The sequence below is a fragment of the Trachinotus anak genome, unplaced genomic scaffold (assembly GCF_046630095.1).
Source record: "Trachinotus anak isolate AG129_WGS33_773 ecotype Australia unplaced genomic scaffold, CSIRO_AGI_Tana_v1 ptg000004l, whole genome shotgun sequence".
NCBI classification, from domain to species: Eukaryota; Metazoa; Chordata; class Actinopteri; order Carangiformes; family Carangidae; genus Trachinotus; species Trachinotus anak.
The window spans coordinates 21,086,399-21,112,763 of NW_027273855.1; the positions used below are offsets into that span (position 1 = coordinate 21,086,399).

The 26,365-nt window shown below is 39.1% G+C and overlaps 3 protein-coding genes across 10 annotated transcripts in view; 2 read left to right on the plus strand and 1 right to left on the minus strand.

Moving 5' to 3' along the window:
* The first annotated feature begins 437 nt into the window (after nt 1–437).
* LOC139620889 (myoD family inhibitor domain-containing protein 2-like) lies at nt 438–1,912 on the plus strand. The gene is made up of 3 exons (XM_071476897.1): nt 438–680; nt 1,063–1,305; nt 1,523–1,912. The coding sequence occupies exons 1-3, from the start codon at nt 554–556 to the stop codon at nt 1,783–1,785; spliced, it is 633 nt and encodes a 210-aa protein (XP_071332998.1). The 5' UTR covers nt 438–553; the 3' UTR covers nt 1,786–1,912.
* Nucleotides 1,913–2,841: 929 nt separating this feature from the next.
* Nucleotides 2,842–6,667, plus strand: LOC139620892 (2-epi-5-epi-valiolone synthase-like). Its single transcript, XM_071476907.1, has 5 exons — nt 2,842–3,115; nt 3,645–4,275; nt 5,748–5,987; nt 6,092–6,344; nt 6,467–6,667. Exons 1-5 carry the CDS (start codon nt 2,988–2,990, stop codon nt 6,553–6,555), a joined length of 1,341 nt encoding a protein of 446 aa, XP_071333008.1. The 5' UTR covers nt 2,842–2,987; the 3' UTR covers nt 6,556–6,667.
* A 208-nt stretch (nt 6,668–6,875) lies between these two features.
* Nucleotides 6,876–26,365, minus strand: part of LOC139620890 (microphthalmia-associated transcription factor-like) — a 31,387-nt gene continuing 11,897 nt past the window's right edge. For 5 of the 8 annotated variants that reach the window (XM_071476903.1, XM_071476900.1, XM_071476898.1 and 2 more), the window contains exons 2-10: nt 24,447–24,687; nt 15,646–15,861; nt 15,440–15,535; nt 14,690–14,807; nt 14,266–14,358; nt 14,107–14,163; nt 13,834–13,909; nt 12,186–12,333; nt 6,876–11,505 (exon numbers count right to left, since the gene is read on the minus strand). In XM_071476903.1, coding sequence (XP_071333004.1) covers nt 11,110–11,505; nt 12,186–12,333; nt 13,834–13,909; nt 14,107–14,163; nt 14,266–14,358; nt 14,690–14,807; nt 15,440–15,535; nt 15,646–15,861; nt 24,447–24,687 — 1,441 coding nt within the window. In that variant the 3' untranslated portion in view covers nt 6,876–11,109. The remainder of the gene's footprint in view (nt 11,506–12,185; nt 12,334–13,833; nt 13,910–14,106; nt 14,164–14,265; nt 14,359–14,689; nt 14,808–15,439; nt 15,536–15,645; nt 15,862–24,446; nt 24,688–26,365) is intronic. The other 3 variants (XM_071476904.1, XM_071476905.1, XM_071476899.1) reach the window with 2 other exon arrangements.

Below are 26,365 nucleotides of genomic sequence, written 5' to 3' on the forward strand. Positions count from 1 at the left end.
CCCTGTACTGTCAGATGGTGTGGTTTATGCAACTGTTGTGGTGTTAGGAACCCTGATAACATGTTAACTTGTGGTAAGATCATGTCTGTTATTTCTTTCCAAATCTAGGTGTTTGATAAGTGGCTTGGCTTGCTGTTGATATATGGCCATAATAGAGTTTATCGTCTTGGCATTTTGCCATCACAGATCTGTAGTTGTGCTTCCTGACTGGTGAGTATTGATCGATGTGGAGTGTTCTCACATTGTGGGTGTGTGCATGATGATGGGATGTACTTGAGCTCAACCTCAGAGACGTTAGTTGCTGATGCTACGGACTACACTGTTGGATTGCTAACCGGTACAGACAGGTAATCTTTAAAGCAAATTATTGAGCAGAATTCTATTTTTTATTTCTTTAAACATCTTAGTTTTGTTGTCTCTCTCAGGCCAACTGAGTAAAAGATTTTCTGCATGATTCCTACACTTAACTCAAAAACAGGATGCTGCAGTATTGGTTTATTGCCTGAGATAAGTTATTTAGGCTATAATGCTGTAACTCAAGCAAGTGCTTTGCATGTGTGTCTCACTGCATTTCTATTCTCTCCACTTTGCCCTGCACAAGATGACAACTCCCTCAAAGCCTCCTGTGAACGATCAGGACTGTGTTGAGCTTGAGAAACTTGGGGACCATGTTTCTGACGGTAGGTTGTTTACTCCATGTCTGACTTGATGTGGTGCATGCCAAGTACTACAGGGAAAGTCTATTTTCACACTGTATATATCTTTAACCCAGGAAACTAGATCCAAATAAACGCTGGCAAATCAATACTATCTCACTGCTGAAGTTTTGTTGAGCAAGCCTCCTCCATTATACATTTCACATCTCACCTCCCTGACGTGCATCATATTAATGGTCCCCTGAATTATTAAAACTGCCTCATAGAAGATTTAAGTGACTACCTTGTCCAACAGAGACTGTAGTGGTTGTAAAACAAGCCCTGAATTTTTCATACTATCAGTAAGTAAGTAACAGTATGTGCCTCCAAAATCATTTCATCTATTTCTTGTATCATCCTTTCAAAGGAAACACCCCCAAGCCAGTGACTTGCAGTCCACCTAGAAACATGATGGGCAAGTTCAGTGGGATACGCAGACTCAGCACCATCGCAGAGCAAGAACCAGACAAACTGGACACTGATTCCACTTCCCATGAACCCCTGGGTGGCAGTGAATGGGGTGGATCCAGCTTCTCTATGTGTTCTGACAAGTTCAAGAACAGCAGCAGCCATTTTTCGTCAGATGATTCATACCTGCCTGGCACTGGAGGTACTGTTTAACTCCTTAGGAGTGGAACAGTTAATGCAATTAAATACAAAACCCCTGAACCATTAGTGCTAATCATTAACAACACTGTAATTCTGATGCTGATTTGTGGTTAGAGGTGCACTAGGTGATGCTTTCAGAGGGTTTAATTTAATACTAAGCAATTAACATCCTTCTTTTGATCTTTTCCTCTTCCATTCTTCCTTGGCACCACCACCAGACGACTGTGCAGCACTTTTGCTCGCCTGTCTGCATTGTCGTTTCCATGAGTTAATGGTTCTGCTACCGGATACATGTGAGAGGGCTGTGAGTCGCTGTTTTCCCTCATACAAATACATCACGGCGTCCAGTGAGAGGGACCAGCAGGGAAAGGACTGCTGCAATTACAAGCTGGAGCTGGACTGTAATTTCTGTGGCTCCTGTCAGGACACAGGAGAACTTCTCGAGCTGGCCATGGAGATATCAGAGGTGTGCTATCGCTAAAACATTCCCTTTCACCTCTGACCTGTACGTGTAACACAATGGATTCACTTAAAAAAATCAGCAAAATCATACATTTTTAAAAACTTGTCTCATGCATATTCACGTATACATAATAATTGCCTGCATTGCCGAAGGTGTTTTTTTATATTGGCTTCAAATAGAAATTAGCTGTAGCTGTGTGCATCAGCAATATTCAAGCAGATAACTGCTGCCACGGTGTGTAACAATGTGGAGTTGGCTGTTATACTAAAAATAAAAAAAAGCTGTTGGAGTATGTGTCAGCCTCCACATTTTTTATTTCTTCTTTCTACAATTCTCTATCCAAGAGAAATACTAATGCCTCGATAGAAGATATATATGTACATATCCAATGATGGTGTGAGGTTAACATGAAACTGGTACAGTGACATACATAAGACATAAAACACAAGCTCTCATCTCATTTTATCTCATATTCTTGTGATCAGTTTGTAATGTATAAACTGTAGGATTTCATCAGGGGCAGGCCTACTGCTGTTTGTGATACATAACAATCATTTCTTCCATTTTGTGTTGGCCTCTTTAAAATTGAAGTCTTTATTCTATTTATCATATAATAATGTTGAGATTATTCCTTAAGCACTTTGTTATCTATTCTACCAATGAATTGTTTCTTTTCCCCTCTTTAAATAGTACTTCTCCTGGTACCAAATCATAATTTCAATCAAAGTTTTCAGTGATCCAGTTTTGTCAGCGTGGATTTATTCTGAAGCTCTGTAAATGATTAAAGTCGATAATATATTATTATATCCTATAAGTGTGTTTGTACTCCAAGGACAGTTCAAAAAGAAATTGAGGTAACAATGTCATTCTAATTAACTTTATTCTTAGAATTAAATTTATGGCAAAGTCAGACCATTTGTTAATGCTAAGTTCATTAATTGGAGAGAAAACGTTATCTTTGTATAATTAGGTTTTTTATTATTATTATTATTATTATTATTATTATTATTATTATTATTATTATTTTAAATGTATACAGCAGTAGCGATAGTCTACATATTTGTTGTTACAGCCACACAGTCAGGGCATAGGAGTGGACAGGAGAGCAGTGCGGGGATAGCTATGTGTGTCAAGCCACGGTGACGTCCCCTTCACTTACATCCTCACTGAGATAACCGAATAGACTGAAGCCATTTGGGAGACCAAGGAATACAGTGAGCATGCTTCCAAATAACAACTCCAGCCATTCACAGCAAAAAAAGTTTAATGTGGTGCAAGTGAAAGGAGCATGGACCAGACAAACTGAGCAGGACCAACTGGCAGAGGGAAAGTTATCAGATGCTAAAATGTAAGTATACAAAGCGATTCATATCATGTGCTTAAATTCATATTTTTATAACTTATTGTAAGAAACGATTCTGTAATGTGAAATATTAGTGGGTTTATATGTTTAATGCCAAAATTATTTAGTTTATGTAAGTGTTACGCTGTATATTATAAGGTGTGCTCTTTGGTCATATATTCATAACTATGCTGCATGGACTGGGGGAGGTGAAATACCTTTCTATTTTAGGCTGAGGCCACTAACATGTGAAACATGAACAGCAGTTGTGGCAGGAATGTTCAGACCCTAATTTTAAAGTATGACAATATACTTTCTCTATCTCAAGTTTGACTGTGGGAGATGGGATCATACATGCACACAAACTATTTTCTGTTAGTACAGTTTTGGTGTTTTCACAGTATACAACCCTGTCAATTTTCTACCCTGTCAATTACAAGCAGTGTGTGATCAACAACAATTCACTAAATCAAACTTTGAACTTGAGCTAATGACCTTTTTTTTCTTTTGTTGCTTTGTTGTTAATTATCTTCAGCTATGAGAACAAGTCAGAAAATGGACTTTCCTGGACAGTGGTCAGCCCCATCGTATTCACCTACAGAGTCATTCAGTGTGAAAACATATTGGATCCCAGAAATGACACATTACTCTGGGGTCATTTAGGAGATGAAGAGCTTAAAGGTACCATAAGTAACTCTAAACCTACGAAACGCTTTGTTGTCATTGATGAAACTGTCAATCATCTGTATGGCTCTCAGGTTATTAAGTACTTTGAGGCCAGAGAAATTGTTTACAAGATCCTCCCTTTGCCCACCACCGAAGAGAACAAGTGTATGGAATTAGTGACCAAGATCCTGGAGGAGGTCCATGAGTTTGGTATTGACAGGCGTTCTGAGCCAATCATAGCTATCGGTGGTGGGGTTTGTCTGGATGTGGTGGGTTTGGCAGCATCCCTCTATCGCCGGAGGACGCCATATATTCGGGTGCCGACCACTTTACTCTCTTATGTTGATGCCAGTGTGGGGGCAAAAACAGGGGTCAACTTTGCTGGTGGGAAAAACAAACTGGGAAGTTACGTCCCACCAGTGGCAACGTTCTTAGATCGCTCATTCTTCCAAACTCTTCCACCACGTCAGATCTCCAATGGGATGGCAGAGATGTTAAAGGTGCTTGTCCCTGCATGGTCATTGATCAAGTGTGTTCCCCTGATGGTTTTGCATGTGGTAGCCCATGAGCAATGATTTAATTTACTGCCAACCATTTTTGAAACCACAACAAATGTTTTCATTTGACCACTTTCCTGATTTTTAGGCAGACTGATATGATAGGAACATTGAGAATAGACTAATGTTATTGTCCATGATAATTTAATTGGAAGTAGAAACCAACGTTCTTGTTAGCTAAAACACAAGCTATGTTGTTGAGAAATGAAACTAGCCTAATATGAACTTGGTTCTTTGTCATACTGAATAGATAATATTGTGCACACAAGATAATAATGTGTGTATAAGCTGTTATCTTGTTTGCACAAGGAAAAAAAAAAAACATCCATGACCTCAGCAGCTCTTGGGGTTTCCCTTGTGCACTTGAATGCACCAGCAAAAAAGACACAGTCAAAACAGTTTCTACTTGTGTATTAACAAGAAGAACAAATATTTGTTGAGATGGATAACGCCTCTCAAACAAGTTCTAGCTCCATTGAAGCTGTTTTTCAAACTGCACTGAAATGACCTCAGTTCTTGGCAACAAAGGCTAAATCCTGCTAATTTCATTAGCATATTCCTAGGAACTTATTTACATTTTTTTTGAAGATGGATTTTGACATTACCAATGCTGACTATCACTGCCTTGTCGTCAACAGTAATTTTCACAGACCCAAACATACAGTGTGTAATAGAAGAGGGCAACAGCAGTTACATGTTGTGACAGAAATGCTTGCTAAAGGTCAACTGAGCTGACTCGAAGCTACAGCTCTGCAAAGACAGAACTGTTTACAGTCTCACAACAGCTTTGGTTTAAGCTTGAGGCATTATTCCTCAACTTGAACTTCTGTGCTGGTGAAAACCATGGCTGAAAGCTGAAACTCCCCCCAAAACACTTAACCTCTCTTGGTTTTTAGTAGCCTCTGTCTATTTGCAAAAAAACATTGGTTTTGCTCATTGTTACTTCATTATTGTCTGTTTGAGCATCACTGTTGAGAATCATGCATGTGCAATTTAACATGCGATGCCTGCTTTCAGATTCATTACTGAAAGTTTCAATGTGCTCACCTAAGATCTGAATTGAAGATCTGAATTTTGTGACTTTGCGACTAGTTTGAAAGCCAGTCGTGGTTTGATATGCAATTTACTTTTAAAACTACTTTTAAAATCATCAATATTTGCATCTTCACAGATTCTGGCTTCTTTAATGAATAAGAAGGAGTGTGTTTGATATTTTTTAACAAGCTACTTGACCTTTTTTGTGGAGAAACCGTGTCTGTATTTTCATATGCATTCTCAATGCACACATTGTACTAAAACCATGTGCATGTGATTACATATTATTAGGACAGTGCAGTTTATAACAGAGAGTGTATGTATTTCTACTCTTTCATTTGGCTTCAACTAACCACTGCAATTTTCCCATTTTACCTTAGATGGCCCTAATGAAGCACTGCGGACTGTTTGAGCTGCTGGAGGCTGAGGGCAGGAAGCTGCTGCACACCAAGCTGCAGTCATGTGAGAGCAACAACAACTCTGAACACGGAGACAGCGCTACAGCATCGACCCGCATCGCCATAGAAACCATGCTGGAGGAACTGGCTCCTAACTTATGGGAGGATGATCTGGACAGGCTGGTTGATTTTGGTCACCTCATCAGCCCTGAATTAGAAATGGTCACAAAGTTGTTTCTATTGTGTTTCTGTTGTTGAGATATAATGTCACGGAGAGTGTCTGAACTTTTATTAGACATTCATTTCCATCTTTTCTGACTGCACAGAGAGTGTTGCCAGCATTGCTTCATGGGGAGGCGGTCAACATCGACATGTCCTTCATGGTGTATGTGGCCCACCAGAGGGGGCTGCTGACAGCAGAGGAGAAGAGCCGCATCATCCAGTGCATGCTGGGCCTGGAGCTGCCCGTGTGGCACCAGGACTGCACCTTGGCCCTGGTGCAGAAATCCCTCAAGGAGCGTCTGAAGCACTCCGCTGGCTCTCTGAGGATGCCTCTCCCCACAGGACTGGGGCGTGCAGGTATGAGACTATAAAACATGTCTGTCAACAATCTCTTGCCCTTTTGACCTTAGTAATTACAGGTGAAACACAATTTGTCTGTGACATGAAATATGTTGATTAACAATTTTCTGATTTTACAGAAATCTTCCATGACATGATTGAGGATAATGTCCTCTGCCAAGCCTACCAGAAATGGACCGATGAGCTTTCTTCCTCTGGGAACAAATGAAAAGTGTGACTAAACCTTGAAAAACATGAATTTTTTACTGTAAGTGTCCCCATTTAGCATTTATAAGCAGAATATAAATGTTTAATAAATGGTTTATTACACACAATAACAATGTTTGTTTATGTATTGCTCAACAGTGATAATTCCTCGTGTGGGCACCCATAATTGGAGGTTTGACAGATACTGTACATTAAGATGTAAAAAATGTTCTTATATCTGCTTACAACTATATTATACTTGTTACTAAACTTTAGTAAATGTTTGTATGTATTGGGACTAAAGAAGTGTTAGTGCTGTGGAAGAAAAACTCAAGCTCCACCAATATTCAAATAAAACTTTTAATATTTCTCACAACATTGTTTCCACATTGAGTACCAATGAGTTTGAGTTCACTAATCTGAAACCAGTGCATACAGTAATAATTGCTACATTCATCTCATATAATCTGTAACAATAAAGACAGTAGCAACATCGGCAGAGAACCTGTCTGTATGAACCACAGGGATGAGAATGAGCACAGAGGTCTAAACTGAGCTAACATGGTTCTTCATTAGTGGTTTCCCCATAATGTGCCGTAATAACTAACAGTTGGAAGATTCATTATGAGAAATCAGTCATAGCGATGGCTTTAAATTAAGTGCCGCCACCACCACATGTAATGCTGATGTTCATTCTCACAAGTCACATTTCAGGGTTTAGATGATTTATCTAAAGCTGATCTGGGTTCAGTCACAGGCCAATGTTACCGAGCTGTGTGTGCTGCACTATTAAGGCTCTGCACCCACTGAAGCTGTACCTCATCTGTGATAAAAAGATCTTAAATCAATGTCAACTTATTCCCTTTCTGCAGAGCTGTCAAGGCATAGTATTCATCAACGGATAGTGTTTGCTCAGTGTTTGTCCATGCTGAATGTGACACCACATATACTGTTATCATGCCCCTGAAGTTCAACATGTAGATCATGTGATGACAACTGAGCAAAATCCATCTGCTGATGAAGACTGAGATGCAGCTGAAAGCTCTGGAATAGGTTACTAAGTGGATCCCAAGTTAAGAATCTTGTGTACTTTTTCCAACCTCTGTGTTCAGTGAACTTCACTTGTTTGCACCTTATTTATAGCCTGATTGCCATCATGCTGTAGGTATTGCTTTTTATCATGAAGGAGAAAAACCACTGCATCAGCTAAGCTGTTTACTGCTATTCATATCCTAGTCTCAAAACGGTTCTGAATATTCAGTCCAACTTTGGAAAACACTGTCTTAATTGTAGAATTAGACCTTTACAAAGATAAAATAATATGCACACCTAAAACATATGGAGCTCCAAAGTGTTCCATATTAAATACAAGATATTATTAAATGAATAATCATAAAGTATTTAACAGATTGATCTGAAGTCCATCCAACTATGCTGCTAGCGCGGCTAAAAGTTGGGCAATAATATTATGAAATCGTATCTTTTGATAAATAATTCCAACAACTCAAATCATTACTATGAAATGTTGTTGTCATCATTGTTATTTTCATAACTTTGTATGTTCTCCCAATGACACAAAACTTGACAGACCATGACAGTGACATTATATGAAATAAAAACAGACTTTTGATAAAAAGGCACTTTCAAATAAACTTTACTCAAATAAAAACAAAATAAATAAAACTGCTGCTATGGGAATAAAAATGATAAAATAATATTCCATAATAATTATTTTAATAACTTATTAGATGATTTCAGAGTTTAGTGGTTTAATTATACATTTAACCCTATTTACTTTTATGATTATTTATTTCACAATGCCTTATTTATTTATCTTATATTGAACACTTTGGTCTTGTGGTTCTTATAGTGTTATCTCACTAAAGGCCTCCTCCTACTGCTTTCTAATGTAACTTAGCACTTCTCAGGTTAATCCATGAAGCACCAAACACCAATATAAACATCAACAAAATGGTGCATCACTCCTCTTACATCACCAGGGCAACAGAAACGACTGTAAGGCACTTAAATCAATTAAAAAGATAATCACTTCGATACTGTTTCATACTAATTCATAAGGAGATCACATTGTCAAGACATGATGCTGCTCTACAGGCACAGCTTCAGCCATTGCATAGTTTAACCAAATGGAGGCTGTGCTGTAACAGGGCTCTCAGTGTTTGGCAGGTAGTTATTAATAAAGGCATACTTATGCAATGTGCTACAACTGTTGAAAACAAATTGCTGAAATATACAACAATCATACACCATCACAAATCTACAATCTCATACAATATTCGGTATGCATTTGAAAAGCCAAATACAATAGTTAGTTTATGCTTAGATACAAAAAAAAAAAAAAAAAAAGAAAAAAGAAAGGCAAACAAACCACGTTTCAATTTACAGAGGTCATTCCAGTGTTCGGACAATGTCATGCATTTCATACAAAATCCCAAAGCAGTCTCCTTATACTCCATGGCAATATAAATGTTCACATAATGGAAAAAAAAACCCATCCTGAATGTGAAATGTCATTGCAGTGATGTAAAAAAAACCCAAAAACCAAAAAACAATAATTTAGGAAATGGATGGACAATTATAAAAACTGAGCATCAATACGTTCAAAGTATTACAATATACTGCGTGTGCTGAAGTAATAGCAGTTTTACCAGTTCTGTTAGTCTGATCACTGCGCAAGAATACAATAAAATGGATTCATATTTCGTACATCAATCACATATCAAATGTTTGTAGAATTATGTAAGAATATTCAGATCTGTCAAGTGAAATCAGCTTCTTGTGTGTGCATGTCGCTACTGCTTTAATTTTGACTTGAGCTTCTAGTTTTGAGACTCTGCATTATAAAAAAATCTTTGTTTTTGTTTAATTCCTTAAGTGAAATATTTCAGAGGCTTTGGCAGTGAGGAATGTATTGATAATATACACCAATCCGCCATAACATTAAAACCACCGACAAGTGACATGAATAACTGGTTATCCGGACCATGGAGCAATGGAAGAAGGTGGTCTGGTCCGAGGAATCACATCGTTAACCTGGGGCAGAGATGGCCCCAGGATGCACTGTGGTCAGGAGGAATGCCAGGGGAGGTGGTGTGATGCTCTGGGCGATGTTGTGGTGGGAAACCTTGGGTCCTGGCATTCATGTGGATGTTATTTTGACACGTACCACCTACCTAAACATTGTTGCAGACCAAGTAAAACTCAGTATTCCCTGATGGCAGTAGTCTTTTTTAGCAGGATAATGCGCCCAGCTACACGGCAAAAATCGTTCAGGAATGGTTTGAGGAACATGACAAAGAGTTCAAGGTGTCTTGGCCTTCAAATTCCCCAGATCTTAATCCGTTCGAGCATCTGAAGGATGTGCTGGAAAAACAAGCCAGATCCTTGGAGACTCCATCTGACAACTCACAGGACTTAAAGCATCTGCAGCCGATGTATTGGTGCCTGATGCCACAGGACAACTTGGAGTCCATGCCTCGAAGGGGACCTACACACTACTAGGCCGGTGGTTTAAATGTTGGCTGATAGGTGTATCTGGTACAAACTGCTGGATCAATCAGCACTGGGCGGTTAAAGGATGCACAGAGATGCATATATGGTAAAGCCTGACCTTTCTCTCTTCTTACTGGATTGTTGTGCTACATCTTGACATTATGACACTGAATAAAAGACTAAAATGACCAATAACTGATGCTGATTTTGTTCATTCTAATTATCTAGAAGGAGACGTTTTAGCTTAGGATTGTTTTTAATGTGCTTTTATTTAATATCTCAGGCTCTTTTGAAAAGCTCTGTTATAAATTAATTTTTAAGGGGAATGTGTACATAAAGTCCTGTTTACATAGATACATAAATAAGATCAAATCTACAAATGATTAATATTTGTCAAGGAAGAAATTTCAACTGGAAGACTGACAAAGACTCAGCTAACAGCCAAAACATGTGCATAGCAATACAACATCGATGTATACACATCTTAATAAGGCATTGGCACATTCAAGTTCAATCTAAGACACAAGGAGTGTAAAGCACTATAGTAATAAATAGATTTTTTTTTCTTCTATTATTGCTAGTGATTTAAAAAGCAGTGTTCATCTCACCACAAAATATCTACATTTCTGACCATGATTTATAACTTCCCTAGATTCTTTGGAATCAATAGAAATAAACACAATCTAGCCTCTATCCAAAGATAAATGCATATTTTTTTTTAAATATAAAAACTTCTATTTTTGTAACTCATTGTCATCAAAGTATTGATTAAAGCAAACATACTTTAAAATCAGTCCTTGAAATCAAGGTTGAGGGCTTAAAAAGACAAAGATACCACAGAAAACTAACAAACAAACAAACAAACAAAAAAAAAAAAACATGAATGGAAAAGATCTGATACATGTAAACACGGATGGGGGAGAAAAAATAGAAACACAACAAACAAATGACAAAAAGGAGAAAGCCTCCTCAGCAGCTGCGAGTGAGTTAGCTACTGACAGGAACATGTGCAGCAGGATGAAGGGGTCGAAGATGCAGGGGAGGTGTCTTCCAGTAGGGGGTGCTAACAGCCCTGCTCATTCTCATCCATGCTTACACTGCTCTTGCGGCTGCTGTCCTTTGAGGTGTCTGGGGAGACGGACGAGAGCAAAGGGTCCCCCCCTCTCACCGGTGATAAGGTGTCTTCCATGAGGATGTCGTTCAGTTTGGAGCCTGGCTTGCTGTGAACACTGTAGTGGCCCTCAGGGTAGTTAGAGTGGCCCTCGTTTAGCTCCAGGGTGCTGGGTGGTTCAGGAGTGCAGGCGGGGTGGTGTTGGTGATGGGGGTGGAACGTGTACAGATCCTGGTGACAGTCCTCAAGGGCGGGCTCCTGCTTGATGGTCCGGGCACTGAGTTCAGTGGAGCAGAGTGCTGAGGATGTGATGGCCAGCCCGTGAGCCCGGGCCTGCATCTCTAACTCCTGAAAACCCCAGAGACAGACAGGTCATTCAGTGAAACGATTCACTCACTGTCATAAAGTCTATCACGGTCCTCCGTTCTTGTGTCAGGATGTCTCCAGTCTCAGATACTGTTGCTGGTCAAGAATCTCTTTCCACTGATAAAATTATATCACACTAATCCAGGATTTTCTCCAGTAAATTGTTTCGCTGTGATGGAAAGTGCTGGTGACTGGTGGCATTGGCTGATTGTATCTCAACATTTTGCACATGTAAATACTCTTTTGTCACCAACATCCTGCTCTAATTAATTACTGCAAACCACATGCACAATGTGACCAATCAATCAATGTCTGCTGAGCTGAACCCCATTGATCCTTGTGATGAATTAGTTACAACATCATGGTCTAAACAGCCCTAAACAGTATTCCTCATTAAATACATTGTTGTGGGAATTAGTGCTTCTGCTATTTTTTCCCTGAAGCTTGGTATATTTCACGGAAGTGTAATAGTTTCTTCTGATGTTAGTGGAGTCAGTTATTCAGTTATTTCAGGTGAGGCAGGGTTAAAGACGGGACCTCTTCAAAATCCTCCACCGACAATCCCTTCTTTTTACCCTCTGTACACACAACACATACTGCAGTTTTCCTTGTAATTTCAGCTCATGATAATAAATCACTTGGCTTCATTAAAGCGTGTTTACCTGTATTCTCAACATCAGATGTCGGTTGGCATGCTCAAGCTTCTTCTGACGATTCTCCAGCTCCTTTGCCCTCTGCTGCTCCCGCTGTAGTTTCCTGATGTAGTCCACTGATGCCTTCAGGATGGTGCCTTTGTTCCAGCGCATGTCCCTGGAGATCACAGAGGGGCCATTATTCTTACATCTTATAGTCTCTTGGACATCACAGTTTTGATGTTTTGACTCAGAACCCTTCAATCAGAAAAATCTGATAATAGGTTCATTACCGCCATTAAAGCCTGTCCGGTTAAAAACAAAAGACAGAAGAGCATAATGAGCTCTTTGCAGAACTGAATGCTGCATAAGAAATGTATGCATGCAGAGGTCATTGAGGTCACAAGGAGTCATAAGGATGACCCTGAGCTCTCAGAGGGACTGAAGGTTGTGATGGACATTTTGAAGGGGTAAAATCGATCTTTACTGGACTGACTGGGAAAAATCCCTGTCATAGATCCAACTTCTCCACAACGCTATGCTGAAAGGTGTTGTGGTGCTGGATAAAAATGTAGGTTTCAAGTGGTGAGAAGCCTTAAGGGCCCACTCTAAAATGTTATTTTTTCTGATTTCTGCATTAATGAATTTAAATTTTAAGTAATTGCCTTGAGATGGGGCTGTTTGTGAAAGGCAGCCTCTGAGTTTGTGTGTATGTAGGTGTGAGTGCGGGTGGAGCACCCAGCTGGGGTTTAGCAAAACAACCATGGATGGACAGACACAACAAAAGGGCCTGCTGGGATCTTCCCAGAACCACAGGCAAGGTCAAAGGGCAGAGAAAGAGAAAACAGTGTTGTTTTTCAACCTTAAAGCATCAATGAATACATAAAATAAACAGGATTCCTATATTCATAATCTCACCATCAAATTACAATCTTTTGGAGTGTAATTTACATGTATATACTGCATTTACACTTCAGATTTTACTCATTTAACCATTTTGTGACTGATTTAACATTTACAGAAGTTATGTAAAACTGACAGATCTGTGTAACGTCATAGTCCACAAAATCCACAGAAATACATTATGAAGTTCAGCTGAAGCTAATATGAAGATTCGACTGTGAGCTACACAAATCAAGAGGTTAACTTTAGATGTTACAGCTTCTTTGGTGCAAAATTTCCCTCCGTGTGTTTCCCCGGACAGTGTTTCCTTGGTAAAACCGCCGAAGAAGGGCAAAGAACACAAAGAAGGGATTTTGTATGAAAACTTTGGAAGATACTGGGTTGATTTGTCTAACTCAGACTACTGAAGGCTCATATTAGTTTCAGCTGAACTTATCTTCTTTTTTATTGCATTAGGAAGGGATCTCTTCACAGAAATTGCAGCCACCAGTAACTTTCTCAGCTTACATACACTATGGGCATTTTATTAAACAGGCTGCTGGCAACGGATGGTTGTTTATGGTGGGCAGAGAGTGAATCAAATATCTATAAATGTTCCACTAATTGTTCCAATAATTACTAATATTAATAATAATAATTAATATTTTTTTAAACTGCATTTCCATTCTTTCACTTTTTATGTAACAAACAATGAGTTTTGTTGTCAAAGACTCACTAGTTATGGTTTTCAAATGTGTCTTAAATAAGAAATAAAGAACTGAAATAGGTAACTTACGGGTCATTAGATTTTGGAATTAAAGTTCCCAATTCCTTGATTCGATCATTGATGTTAAACCGTCTTCTTCTCTCAACTGCAGAACAAAAAAAAGAGGAGAAACAAATCCATGATTAGCTGATGAAATCTGAAAATGTGTTTTGATGATTTTTATAGTGCAACAAAGTAGATAACACCATGGCAACTGTTACCACAAGTATTTTCAAACATTCACACTTACAGAGGTATGTACAGTATATAATTAAGAGCAAAAAAGGTGCAATTAAAACTTACTCAAATTATGGTTATCTTTCTTCTGCCTTTCCTTTGCCAGAGCTCTTACCTCAGCTTCTGAAAAACACATTTTGATCAGTGAAATGATCAGTGCAGCGCAAGCATAAAAATTGTGTAGCAGCCAACATCTACATTTTGAAGCTAATTAACCACACATACCCACAGGGAACCCTTCAGGCCTTTGATAGTTGTCAAATTTGCCACAGGATCCAGACTTATCCAGCATATGCATGATGGCCGGGGATTGCGAAACTATGTGATAAATGATTGTTGTTTTATATCACAAATGTACACAATGTAGTAAATATAAATACATTTCAAAAACATGTCAGTCATGTACAGTCAACATCCCCACACAGAGAAGGATTACAAGAACTGGACTCTTTGTAAAATGCTACATTATGGGCTGCACAAAGGCCTGGAGAGTGGAACTTTGCATGTATTGTTAGAGCCTGCATGGTTTCAATGCAATAGAGAAGCTGAATGGATGTTAGCGTGAAATTTTACAGCGTATATTTTGACGACATAAGCCGGGCATTTTAGCATCTTTACGTCTCTTCCAATGACAGATTGTGGTGCTTACCAGAGTATTCCCTTTTGATGTTAGACAGGTTGGCAGGGCAGGAGTTGCTGATGGGCAGACCTTGCTGGGACATACCCTGATTACCATACATGTCCATGAGGTTCGCAGGCACAGGGATCTGAAGGGACACGGCAAAAGCCATTAAACACAGATCACACCCCCACCTCCCTGTATAGATGCTAATCAGCGTCACAGGATGAGCATGATGGGAAGGGTGGTGACATACAACAGGCCCTTTATAGGTGAGAAAAGGTTAACAGGTGTTTTATTATGTAAATGAATGTAATGTCACTGTTAAAGGAATAGCTCAACAATCAAATCAACAACTTTTTGCTGAGAGGCAGATGAGAGGATCGATGCTAAGATTATATCTCGCTGGTAAATGTGAGGCTATAGCTTAGCTTAGCACAAAGACCAGAAACAGAGGGAAACAGCTAGCCTGGCTCTGTACAAATGGAACATAATCTGTGTTCTGCCACTTCTAAAGTTTATTTCTTCAAATATCCATTGAGAAGCCGAGAAAGACTCCAGGATGGAAGGAGCTAGTTTTAATATTCATATACCTGTAGCCACTTAGATTACTAGGGCTAAATCACAAGGTTGAGGTTTTGTTTTTTTTTGTTAAGTATCATTGAATTTGTTTTTAAGGTTTTTACCCCACAGTGCACCACATCAAATGCCCTCATGTGGTGACCTTTCAAAGAGAGTCTTGTGTGGTCTGTTTGAAGGCTCACAGTGATGCGCACATACCGTGTTAGCCATCTGAAGTCCTGGGTCCATCAGGCCGAGAATATCATCACTGTAACTGGACTCCAGACTAATAATGTCATCAATGACATCATCCATCTAAAACAAAAAGACATAAAGGCCAAAGGACATACAAGATTAAACGAGTGAATCACAAAAAGGTGTGCTCCTTGTGTCACCGTGAGATGAGTCTGAATTAAACCAGTCACCTCTTTTTCGCAGTTAGAGTTCAGGGTCAGTAAGGCCATAGGGCTGTTGGGGGCACTGTTGCCCGGCCCTGGCGGCATGCCCCCGAGGTCAGAGGACTGGTTGGGGCAAGGCAAGCTCAACACCTGAGAGCCAAGCTTCCCCAGGTACTGCTTCACCTGCTGCTGCTGGGAGCGCTGGATGTGGTATTTGGTTGGGTTCTCCAGGTAAGTCTGGACCTAGTGATGGGAGGAGAGGAGAATGAATAGAAAACACAAAAAAGGTTTGCATCAGTGGCAGGAAAGATATCTGGAAGAAAACGAGCCTAATGAATGTGTTGATGCGCTCATTATGACATGCTGCTTGTTTAGAAATAAATCATATAAATATGCACTTTGGTCATGCTGACAAATGAAATGACACAGAGAGGAGAAAGATCATTTCAAATTATGATTCTTGTCACTTTTTATTTTTTTTGGATATGTGCTTTTACAAAGTTATCTTTTGCTAGATTAAAACAGCTCTAAATATACCTCAAAGTCTTGCCTGTTCCTAGTATTTCACAGTACTTCCTATAATATTAAAATAAACCTGACACAGATTTCAAACCCTACGATGAATTATGCATTTTTCTTTTGAGACGCTGTCAAGAGTTGTTATCTTAAAGAGTGTCAGAAATAAACATTTTCTCGACTACGTTCTGCTTTTCCGCATTCAGAGTGCACATATTATCAGCAACAAGAATTACATACACACCCATCTCTGCGCTCCCCGGTTCTGGATAAATTTGATTTCTGCGCATCATTAATCCCCACACAGAATTAATGATCCAGAGAAGCTACTGCAGGCAAATAAACAAACTTCAGAGACAGTGTTTGTTAAGGCTGCGTCATGTTTCAAATGGAGCAGAGCTGCTGTGCTCCAGTTCACATGTGAAGAGTATATTTTTAAACCTTCCTGTGTTTTGCCTCAAGTTTTTGATGCTATGATGAAGACACTCTGTGATTTGTAATATAAAGACACTATAGATAGTTCATCACTAAAAGTAGATACATAACACATGCGTCAGCATAATTGCACTGGCATTAAGATAGTACATTTAGTAGAATTATATAAATTGTATAAATGCTGGCGGTTAAAAATATATTTTCCTCTAAAAAAAGATACAATTATTTTAAACATACCTCATAAGGATGATATCCAAGCATCTCAAACATCATTCACAGTAAACTGATCCGACCACAATTTTTAAAAAAAAAGTTTAACTTCTTTAACTCGTATCTAAACTAAGAAGTGCTGGAGCTGCTTCCCTCTTGGTTGCACCAAGGGACTAAGCTTGTTAGCATGAGGACGCATCCAGCTCATCTTTTAAAAGGCAAGAAAAGTAATTAGTTATGCATGTCAAGGAGTCTCAGTGCAACACAATGAGCCTTTTCAAATCTGTGTTGTTTTATGTAAAATCTGAATTTATTCCTTTATGGTGTATCACTTGATGTCAAGATGTGGTTCTTACAGTTAGCTCCTTTGTTTTGCAAGGCTACCTCTTTTACTGAAACATGCCCGGGGCCGTTACTTAGCCCCATCCACTTTTTTAACCCTGTGGACACTTGGCATGTGTTCTCAGCTCTTCACAGCACAAAGCATAAAGTCTGTTACATCCTTGTTTGTCTGCAGTTTGCCGCTCATCGTGTCTCAAAGTGACATTTTTAATCAGCAATAACCGGCGTACTGCGTCTCAAAACTAATGAATAACAGCCTCAGCTGATTGCATGTTTTTGAAACTGATGTGTTTGTTCTGCTTAAGACCAGAGGATTTGAGTTCATTAACAGAGCAGAGGAGGTCACAGGCTCTAAATGAACTCTTAGCTGCCTATGACATTTCCTCTGCTGCTGTGAAAACCGCCTCAGTCTGCACACAACACCCGACAGTTGAAATGATATGATTATTGAATAGATATTAAAAAACAGGAACTGACTCCAACAGCAACTTAAATTTCACGCTATGTGGAGCATTAAAAAAAAAGAAAAAAAAAAAAACACGCTCTGACTGCTTAGCTTTATTACTCAGTATTTAATATTATGTGTAGTGATGATCATATAATCTGACTAGTCCACATGTTCAAGTTTGAAATCACGCAATAGAATATTTGAATTTTATTAGCATTCAAAATTATTTGCATGTTTTCTTTGGACAGTGAACTGTACGCCAGTGACCTAGTTTAGCACTTAGCTAAGCAGGACTGCTTAGGCAATACACACTCAGTTTCCACTTCATTAAGTGCATCTGTAAAGTCCAATGCAGTCTAATACAACTGCCATAAAGTCTACTTTTATGATGCCTATAATGCTCAAGTGTTAATAAAGTCATAGAGTTGAGGTCATAGTTAGTGATGTGTTGTATGGGACTGCATTATATTTAGAGGTATTCTTAAAATTCTGCTCCTCTATGTAACTGAGGAGGACACAAAAAAAAAAATCAGTAACACCTCTCAATATCATAAATATGAATATGGTCAATAATACTATATATATATTAATATTATATTATATGAATATGTAATAATACTATAAATATTTACACATTTCATACATGCTGGTAGAAGCTGAAACTAAAAACCAACATAAACTCTGCCATAAATTCATAGAGCCGTTACATTGGACTGCATTGGATTGTGCAGGTGTACCTAATAAAGAGGCCGCTGAGTAACACCAGGTGAGGTTATCTGATTCTGATTCTCTCTCTGTGACTGTCAAATTTTCCCACTTTTCGACACAACAGAGCCTTGTTTCATGCTCACTTACAATATCATTGTTCCGCACTCATGTGAGATACATTAACATACAGAGTATCCTGCAGGTATGACTGAGACCACCTCGAGCTGTAAATCGTCATTACAGGGTTGTAAAGCTGACGCCACTGCAGGAGGCATATTTACATCACATCAATTAGTCATTAAGAAGAACCATATCATGCTTTTGGTTGAAGTGCAAAAGAAAGAGGTTCATTAGTGTTTGTCACGAGTAGATGCCTTTAGTCTTTACTTTGTATTTTCTGACAGTGTTAAAAAATAAAAGGTTTGAATGTTCTTTAGTTTTTGCTGAGAATGATTATTCTCCTGTAATCACCAGTTGAATAACCTCCAATCAAAGTGACATCTTTTTAATCACAGTCAGTTTCTGTCATGACATGGACTTGGACGCTTGTGGGGAAACACTTTCATTCCCACTGACCTTGAAGATTACTGAGTGTGCTGTTCTTCTCTTTAGGGGAACAATCATTATTTAATAGCAGCTGGTTTGGAGGAAAACAGTAAGCAACTTTAGTAATTTATCTTGATCTCCGAGGGTCAGGTTTACAGCTGCAAAAAACTTGCAGAGAAGTACAGTTACCGATACAGTGGAATACACAAAGTATCGTTTGTAACTTCCTGGCTGAAATGATCAGCAGCTCCCTGGCTCTGAAAATACTAACTATACAAGCAGCTCCAGATACAGGATGAAGACATGGACAATACGCTGGTATCATAATATTTCTACTGCTGAAAATGTGTAACTCATTAATTTCTGTGTCCTGTGCCAACAAGCACATACTGTATGCAGTAGTAGAAAGTAACTAAGTACATTTACTCAAGTACTGTCCTTAAGAATAAATTTGAGGTACTTCACTTAGTAATTAAGGTTTCTGTTACTTTTTTCATTTTAGAGACAAACTTTGTACTTTTAACTCCACTATATTCATCTTACAGCTATAGTTACTGTTTACTTTACAGATAAGATTTCAAATTGAATAAAACGTGATGAATAAAACGCAATAAATCAGTTTTGACCCCTTAAAAAATCTCCACCGGTATTGAAAAAAGGTCCAGTGACATGAAAACAGATTTATGAATCAGACTTATTTTTTCCATTTATCATTACTTGACCACCCAGATTTATCTAGTGACCTTTTGGAGGGCCTGACCCCTTGGTTGGGCACCACTGGACTAGACAACCCACCTGTGCTTACAACTAGCTCTACCATGACCAGTTACAACAGTAAAATACTACTTAGACCTGTTACAATGTTATATATCAGTCACAGGGGCGAACAAGTACTTTTACTTTAGATACTTGAAGTATGTTTTTCTGATAACACTTTTGCACTTTTACTTAACTAAGATATTAAATGCAATTGTAATAGAGATTTTTTTATGTTGTGGTATTTGTACTTTAACTTAAGTTAAGGACCAGAGTGCTTCTTCCACAACTGATTGTGATTCCCAGGAAACCACAGGTTTACTAGAGACCACTTATCAGAGGTTGCATGTGTGCAGGTTGTAACCAGTACAAGCCCAGCCCCAACAACAAAAATGCAAACATAAATTCATTTCTGAAGCAGAAACATGAATTTTTTTTTTCTGATTTCCAATCCTGTTAATCATCTCTCGACCTCTCACATTCATCTTGTGACCTTTCAGGTGGTTCCAGACCCCAAGGTTGGAAACCACTGCACTATGCAGACATGTACAGTAATATTTCTGTAATGCACCGACACAAAGACCCACAAAGACTCTGTCCTCCTCTGTCTGTCCTTGTCTCTTGTAAATTCACACATCCACAGAACTGATAGCTGCCACTGTCTAAAAATAGAAACAAAGAAACTGAAAGAAAGTGTACAAAGGATTAACTGTAGGAGCCCCATACAACTGTCTCTCTTGCTCCCGCACTAAGAATAGAAACAAAGAGGTCATTGAGGGCATTTTGTGCACAAGACAAAGTTAAAGGTGGCCCAGTAAAAGATACAACGATGTAAACCTAGTACTATAGTAAACACAGATGTTGGTGTCAGTCTTTAAGTCCTGAATCATTCTCTCTATTATTTCCTCAGACAGACATTTTATTTACAGCTGAAATGATTTGTTGGTTAATGGATTAATTGATGAAGTAATTTTTAAAGCAAAAATTCCAAAGATTCACTGCCTTTGTTGCTTTTCTTTGCCTAATATGACAGGGAACTGTACTGGACTGTTGGTCAGATGAAACAAACAATTTAAAGACATCAGCCAGGGCTTTAGGAGGTTCATTGATTGCCAAATTTATCGAAGATAAGATAAATCAAGAAAATAATCAGCAGATTTATCAATAATGAAAATTGTCAGCTGCAGCCCTGAATTGAGGCTTTACTGCTTTTCTTTATTTCATATGATAAACATCTTTAGATTTTTTTTGGCAATCTGAATACATCACCTCTTGTGAATTGCATTTGTTGTAATTTTCTAACATTTTAATTGACCTAACAAATCATTATTTCATTGAGAAAATTAAGATTAGATCCATCGATTGTGAAAATATGAATAATAATTAGTTGCAGCCCTAAAATGATAAAGAAAGTAGGAAATATCAGCCCTTAAAGATCTTGCATTTGCTTTGCCATCTCAAATCAATTAGTTTTGTCTTGACATTAAAATGAGAATCAGTGTTTTTCCAGCTTGTTTCTGTCCTCAGGGATTTCCTAAATTATCACACATAATTAGATGGTCTCACTGGTCTGAGTTCATTGGAGCCCCCTGAGGGCCACAGACCTCAGACTGGAACACCCCGGCCTTGTCAATAAATACTGTAGCTTGTTGTATGATGAACTGGTGTGAGGGTGAAAAAATGATCTGATTGTAAAGAGTCCCGAGAAGTGAGAAAGGCTGCTTTTCATGGTGTATTTACAAAGTGGAGACATCAACACAGACCGGATTGGTCAGCTTGTGTAAAAGCCAGCGAGCAGAGAAATGGATTACAGAGAGATCATAGAGAGAGCAGCCAGGGCTTGAACTTTACTTTTCTCAACTTCACTTAATGTACTCTTTCCAAAATACACTGTTTGGAAATGTGACATCAACGGCTTGCTCGCAGCATCTGCGACCACAGCAAACAAGACGTCTTGTTGTTTATCAGCTCCTTTTTAGCCCTCAACAGCCCAGAGGGCCTCAGCAGCATTACCCCTTAAGAGTCAGAAACACTCAGCAGAAACACGCACAAAGCATCCTGCTGTACTGTGGGAGGATGCAGAGCAAGAGCAGAATGACAAACGCCGATTTGTATTTTTTTGACTTGTATGCTTTGGGCATTCCATAATGGTCCTACCAGGATACATTAACAAGAATGCCCCCATTTGCTACGCAGACTAGAAGAATAGGCCACTTTGTCTCACAGTTAAGCTGTTAACGTGCACTGTGGAGCTCGCAGACAACAACTGTGATGCTAATGCGAGCAGCTACATCAGAGCAACGTGTGGTCTTCTCCACCTCTGGCAAATTGTCATGCTATTATGTAAAAGCTTGGCAAATTACCAACGCAATACAAACCTTGTGTCTTTAAATGGGACATGTTTTGTTAAAATTTGCATAAATCCTTAGAAAATAGGTTTCGACAGTGTGGTTTGCAGTTTCCTACACTCACAGTTGTCAGAAAGCAAATAATGGAAATCACTTTTAGCCAGAGTCTACAGAAATGCACTGTAAGATTAAATTAATGAAACAATCACATGTATAAAACTGCAGCACAGTTCAAATTAAATCATTTTGGCACAAAATCTCACCAAATTTTAGTATAATCTTGTGTTTGAAATTAAAGACTACAAGTTAAATCTGTTGTTGAATTAATTAACAAATCCAAAACGAAATGAAATATCGTAGTGGCATCTTTATGATGCGTACTGGTCACGAGCTACACTGACTGTATAATCCAAAAGAAATGTACTTTTTGTACAGGGTTGAAGAGCACTTTGTTCTTTCCATGCAACCATAAATCCTTTGAGGGGAAAAAAATTCTAGAAATCATTTTTTTAACCCTTTTAGGAAGTTATCCTACATAAATTTCAAAGCAGTGTTTTTTTCTCTTAAATATGCCGTGGAATGAAAGCAGTGGGGGCTAATTACGAGCATTCTTCACTGAATTAGCGTTCGGTGTGTGGTAAGGCTGTGCTCGCCTTTGTCTTGATCCCTAAACTGATCCTTTACTTATTCTCCAGAAGGTCAGAGGTCACTTGGTTAATTAAGGGTCCAATCAGTCTTTAGATAAACTCATCTGAGCTTAATGTTTGCACTTTTTGAGGTCCAGCAGCTCTGCCTGGTACCCCTGAGCTTTGTGTGGACTCTGCTAATCTACCCACAGACAGGGGAGCAGGTTAACCCAGCTCAACAGCGCCAAGCTTGAACGGCCTTTTCATTGGAGGACTTCAGTCAATGAAGAATGTCTGTAAGCTCTCGCCAAAGCAGAGAAATTACTCTAACTGATGTATTGTACACAGGGTGAGGGTTCAGGGTGGGGGCGTCCTAAACCTCTCAAAGAGCAGCAGATTATGGAGAGTAAGTAATGTTTATGCTGCATGAGGAGGGCAATGTTTTCAATAGATATACTGTATGTGTCCCTCGCTGCTGGCCCATGCCACACACATCCAGGGTGATGAAAGTGTGGCTGAGCAAGTAACCATGAAATCTCTGAATGTGTTGTGGATGGATTTAGTTCAACAAAGATTATTCAACGGCTCACAGTGTATCAGTCCTTTTAAGTTGTACAATTAAAACTCTGATGTATTCTGATTAAACCTCATTTCCATTGCAGGCTCTAAACAACTGCTCATGACCTGTAGTCCACACAGCCTGTGTAGACAACTATATCATCATCTTAAATACAACACTTTATTACAGTAACATCTAATACCATCATTTTTAATTGCCTGCACAGCAGCCAATATGAAGTGATGAGAACCTGTTTAGTGTAAAAAACAATTCAGATTTCTTTTGTAAATGTTATGATCTTGAAAAGTCAAGTGCACAAATGCGATTATATATGCGTACTAAAGACTTGCAGAAGATGACATCTATGACTGCACGTTGTTTCCAAAAAAAAAAAAAAAAACTGAAAAAACAAGTCATTGACAGAGCCAGAGGCTTACTCTGTATCTTTGTTAGAGAAATACAAAATCTCAAAAACATGAAAATGTAAATAGACACATGCAGGCATATATGGATAAGCATGTGTCCTCATGACAAACTCCACATACATTTACATCAGCTTCATAACCATGTAAAAGCCAGTTTCCAAAAAAAAAAAAAACTTGAAATAGGCAAAACTGAAATAGGAGCGACTCACTCAAGTGTTTAGTCAGAAATCTTTGTTCTTTCAAAGGAAAATATACCAGAAAAAAAGAAGAGATAAAACCACAAAATAGCAACGACACATAAATTCTCAATCACAGATAAGCAAGCCACGCAACACAGCTCGATGCATTTCTCTTGCCATTTCAGAAACAATACAAGCTTTCCGAAAACACATGCAGAAGACAAACAGGAAAACTCACCAACGCGCCTTGTTAAAATGCACCCTCATACACACCGGTCTCTACTCCTACAGAAAATCTCAACAGTCTCCTGTCCCTTGGACTGCCAGGGAATCAAAGCTATGAAAAGATGTGAATGTAGCTGAGCAAATAGGATTAAAGATGGCTAAATCCAAATGGCTGGAAGCACAGCATGCATTAAAGAGGAATTCTCTCAGGAAAGATAATCCCCATATACGCATTTTAACACACTTCACTCACTCCTGTGTTTTTTTACACACGGTCATAGTAAAACCACGATTGCCTGACTGTCCACACACGAGTCAATAAACTCTATAAATACAGCTCCGCCTGCACCGCTCAGACTGCAGCAATGACACATGCAACTTCTAATTTCAGAGGTGGAAACTTTATACATACACTGTAATAATTCTGACATCCTGACAATCGCACATGCTGCCACATTCCCTCTTCTTCCCCTGCCATCCCAAAAGCAGAAGCACTGTTGCTCACCTTCAGCACCTCCATGGGTACCTGTGCAGCAGGCGGTAAACTGACAGGCACACTGACGTTGATGGCCGGGGTCTGGGCCGCTGTGGTTTGCGGGTACTGGGAGGCCTGTTGTCTCTGCTGCTCCCGCCGCTCCTGCTCCTGAAGCTGCTCCCGCATCAGCTGTTGCCGCAGCAGGATGCGTGATGTCATGGCCGAGGAGCCCAGCGGGGGCTTGGAGGAGCCGTGCTGGTCCGATGGGCTGCTGCAGAGGGGAGAGAGAGATGCCAGATAAATGAGCAGTGATGGCCAGGGTTGGGCATCGAGGAAAGCAAAAAGGGGGGGGACTGTAAAAGGTGAGGTGAAGAGAGGCGAAAAGAAAGCCACTGATAACAGAGAGAGGGTAAGGAGAGGTCAGACGAGGAGAGAGAGGTCAAGCAAAAGAGACGAGTGAGGAGAACGATCAGAAGAAAAAGTAGAGGAAGATGGAGGGAAGGCAGATGGAATAAAAGGTTGATATGATGAAAGGAAACTGGCTGAAAGGATGACTGAATGAGCAGAGATCAAAAGGAAACTCTTATCTGGAGCTGCAATCACTGGTCAATTAATTGATTCGCTTATTAAAAGCAAATTAAATCGCAACTAGTTTGATCCATCTTTTAATAATTTCAGTCATTTTTTTAAGCTTCCACCTTCCTTTTCTTTTCCATGTCTGACGGTAAATGAAATGTCATTGTGCTTTGGACAGCGGACGTACAAGAGAGCAAAAAGCACTCGCAGCTTTTTTACACACAACAGAAAGAGGAACATATTTCATAAAAGGTTGCTTCAGTTTTCCCACTCTCTTAAATTTAGACGGCCTCTCCCCAGACAGAGTCCTGCAGTCCTAAAATAGAGAGACTCTGCTGAAGCAGAAGTTGTCGGGATGAAGCCTTCATCGAGTGAGTGATCCTTTTGATAAAACTCAGTAAAACGTCTGGCCAATCCAGCTGTGCAGTAATCGCACTAATTAGCCAGCAGAGTCAAACACAGCTTCGGTCTACAGCGTATTCAGTGGGTGTTGAGCCCCCAACATACCATAACCCCCCCCCCAGCACTGCATATAATCTCATTGTCTGACACCACACCCACTGAACCCTGCACAAGAGCAAAATCATGCTATAGAATAAAATATATTAACTTAACTCAGCAATATATACAAAATCACATTATCTACAGTCAGATAACAGAATTTTTTAGGATTAATACACACATTCACTTCTGAAGACAATGCAGAGGCAAAATAGCTGATTCCTGATCCTGGATAAATTCATTAGGAGTATATTTGATGACTGAGTTACAGCAGAACAAAGACTGTAGTTTGTTTTCTGAAACTACTGCAGCAGTTTGGGTCTTTCAATCCGACAGCATTTTTTATTTTTTTTTATTTTTGGACAAGTTCCTTTGTACTTCACCCAATACACAGAATCAGGTTTAGTGTTCATAAGCATAATTCCTTTGTCTGTGTGACTTTGGGTGATTGCGTTTCCTTTCATCCCACAAATTTCAAACAAATGTCACTGGATCTAATGCTAAAACAGCTTGTTTAAGTTTTCATTTCCACTGCCAGAACTGAATCCTTTGATTTTTATTCTTTCCTTTAATCTGCTTCGCTGTTTGAGAGTTTAAGTTTCAAGACAAGGGTAGTTTCATTTCCTTTTCTTTTCTCCACTTACAGAAATGAGAACTAGAACTGCAAGCAAAATTACCAGAACAATTTTGAAACTAGGGCTGAGACAAGTGACTGATTAATCCATTTTATAGCAAAAAAAATGTAAGTCGTAAGTAATTAATCAGTTGTCAAAAAATGCCATAGTAAATTACACATTTCTGGGTTTTGCACTGTTCATTCAAAAAGGAATCTGAAACTGTTGGCTTGTGTTGTGAGAGGTTGTTATGGGAAT

Excerpts from the sequence above, each read along its gene's own strand:
- LOC139620892 (XM_071476907.1), top strand. The coding sequence starts at position 2,988 with ATGCTTCCAAATAACAACTCCAGCCATTCACAGCAAAAAAAGTTTAAT. Across the intron at positions 3,116-3,644 it reads AAGTTATCAGATGCTAAAAT|CTATGAGAACAAGTCAGAAA; the intron begins GTAAGTATACAA and ends AATTATCTTCAG. Across the intron at positions 5,988-6,091 it reads TCAGCCCTGAATTAGAAATG|AGAGTGTTGCCAGCATTGCT; the intron begins GTCACAAAGTTG and ends CTGACTGCACAG.
- LOC139620889 (XM_071476897.1), top strand. The coding sequence starts at position 554 with ATGTGTGTCTCACTGCATTTCTATTCTCTCCACTTTGCCCTGCACAAG. Across the intron at positions 681-1,062 it reads TGGGGACCATGTTTCTGACG|GAAACACCCCCAAGCCAGTG; the intron begins GTAGGTTGTTTA and ends ATCCTTTCAAAG. Across the intron at positions 1,306-1,522 it reads ATACCTGCCTGGCACTGGAG|ACGACTGTGCAGCACTTTTG; the intron begins GTACTGTTTAAC and ends CACCACCACCAG.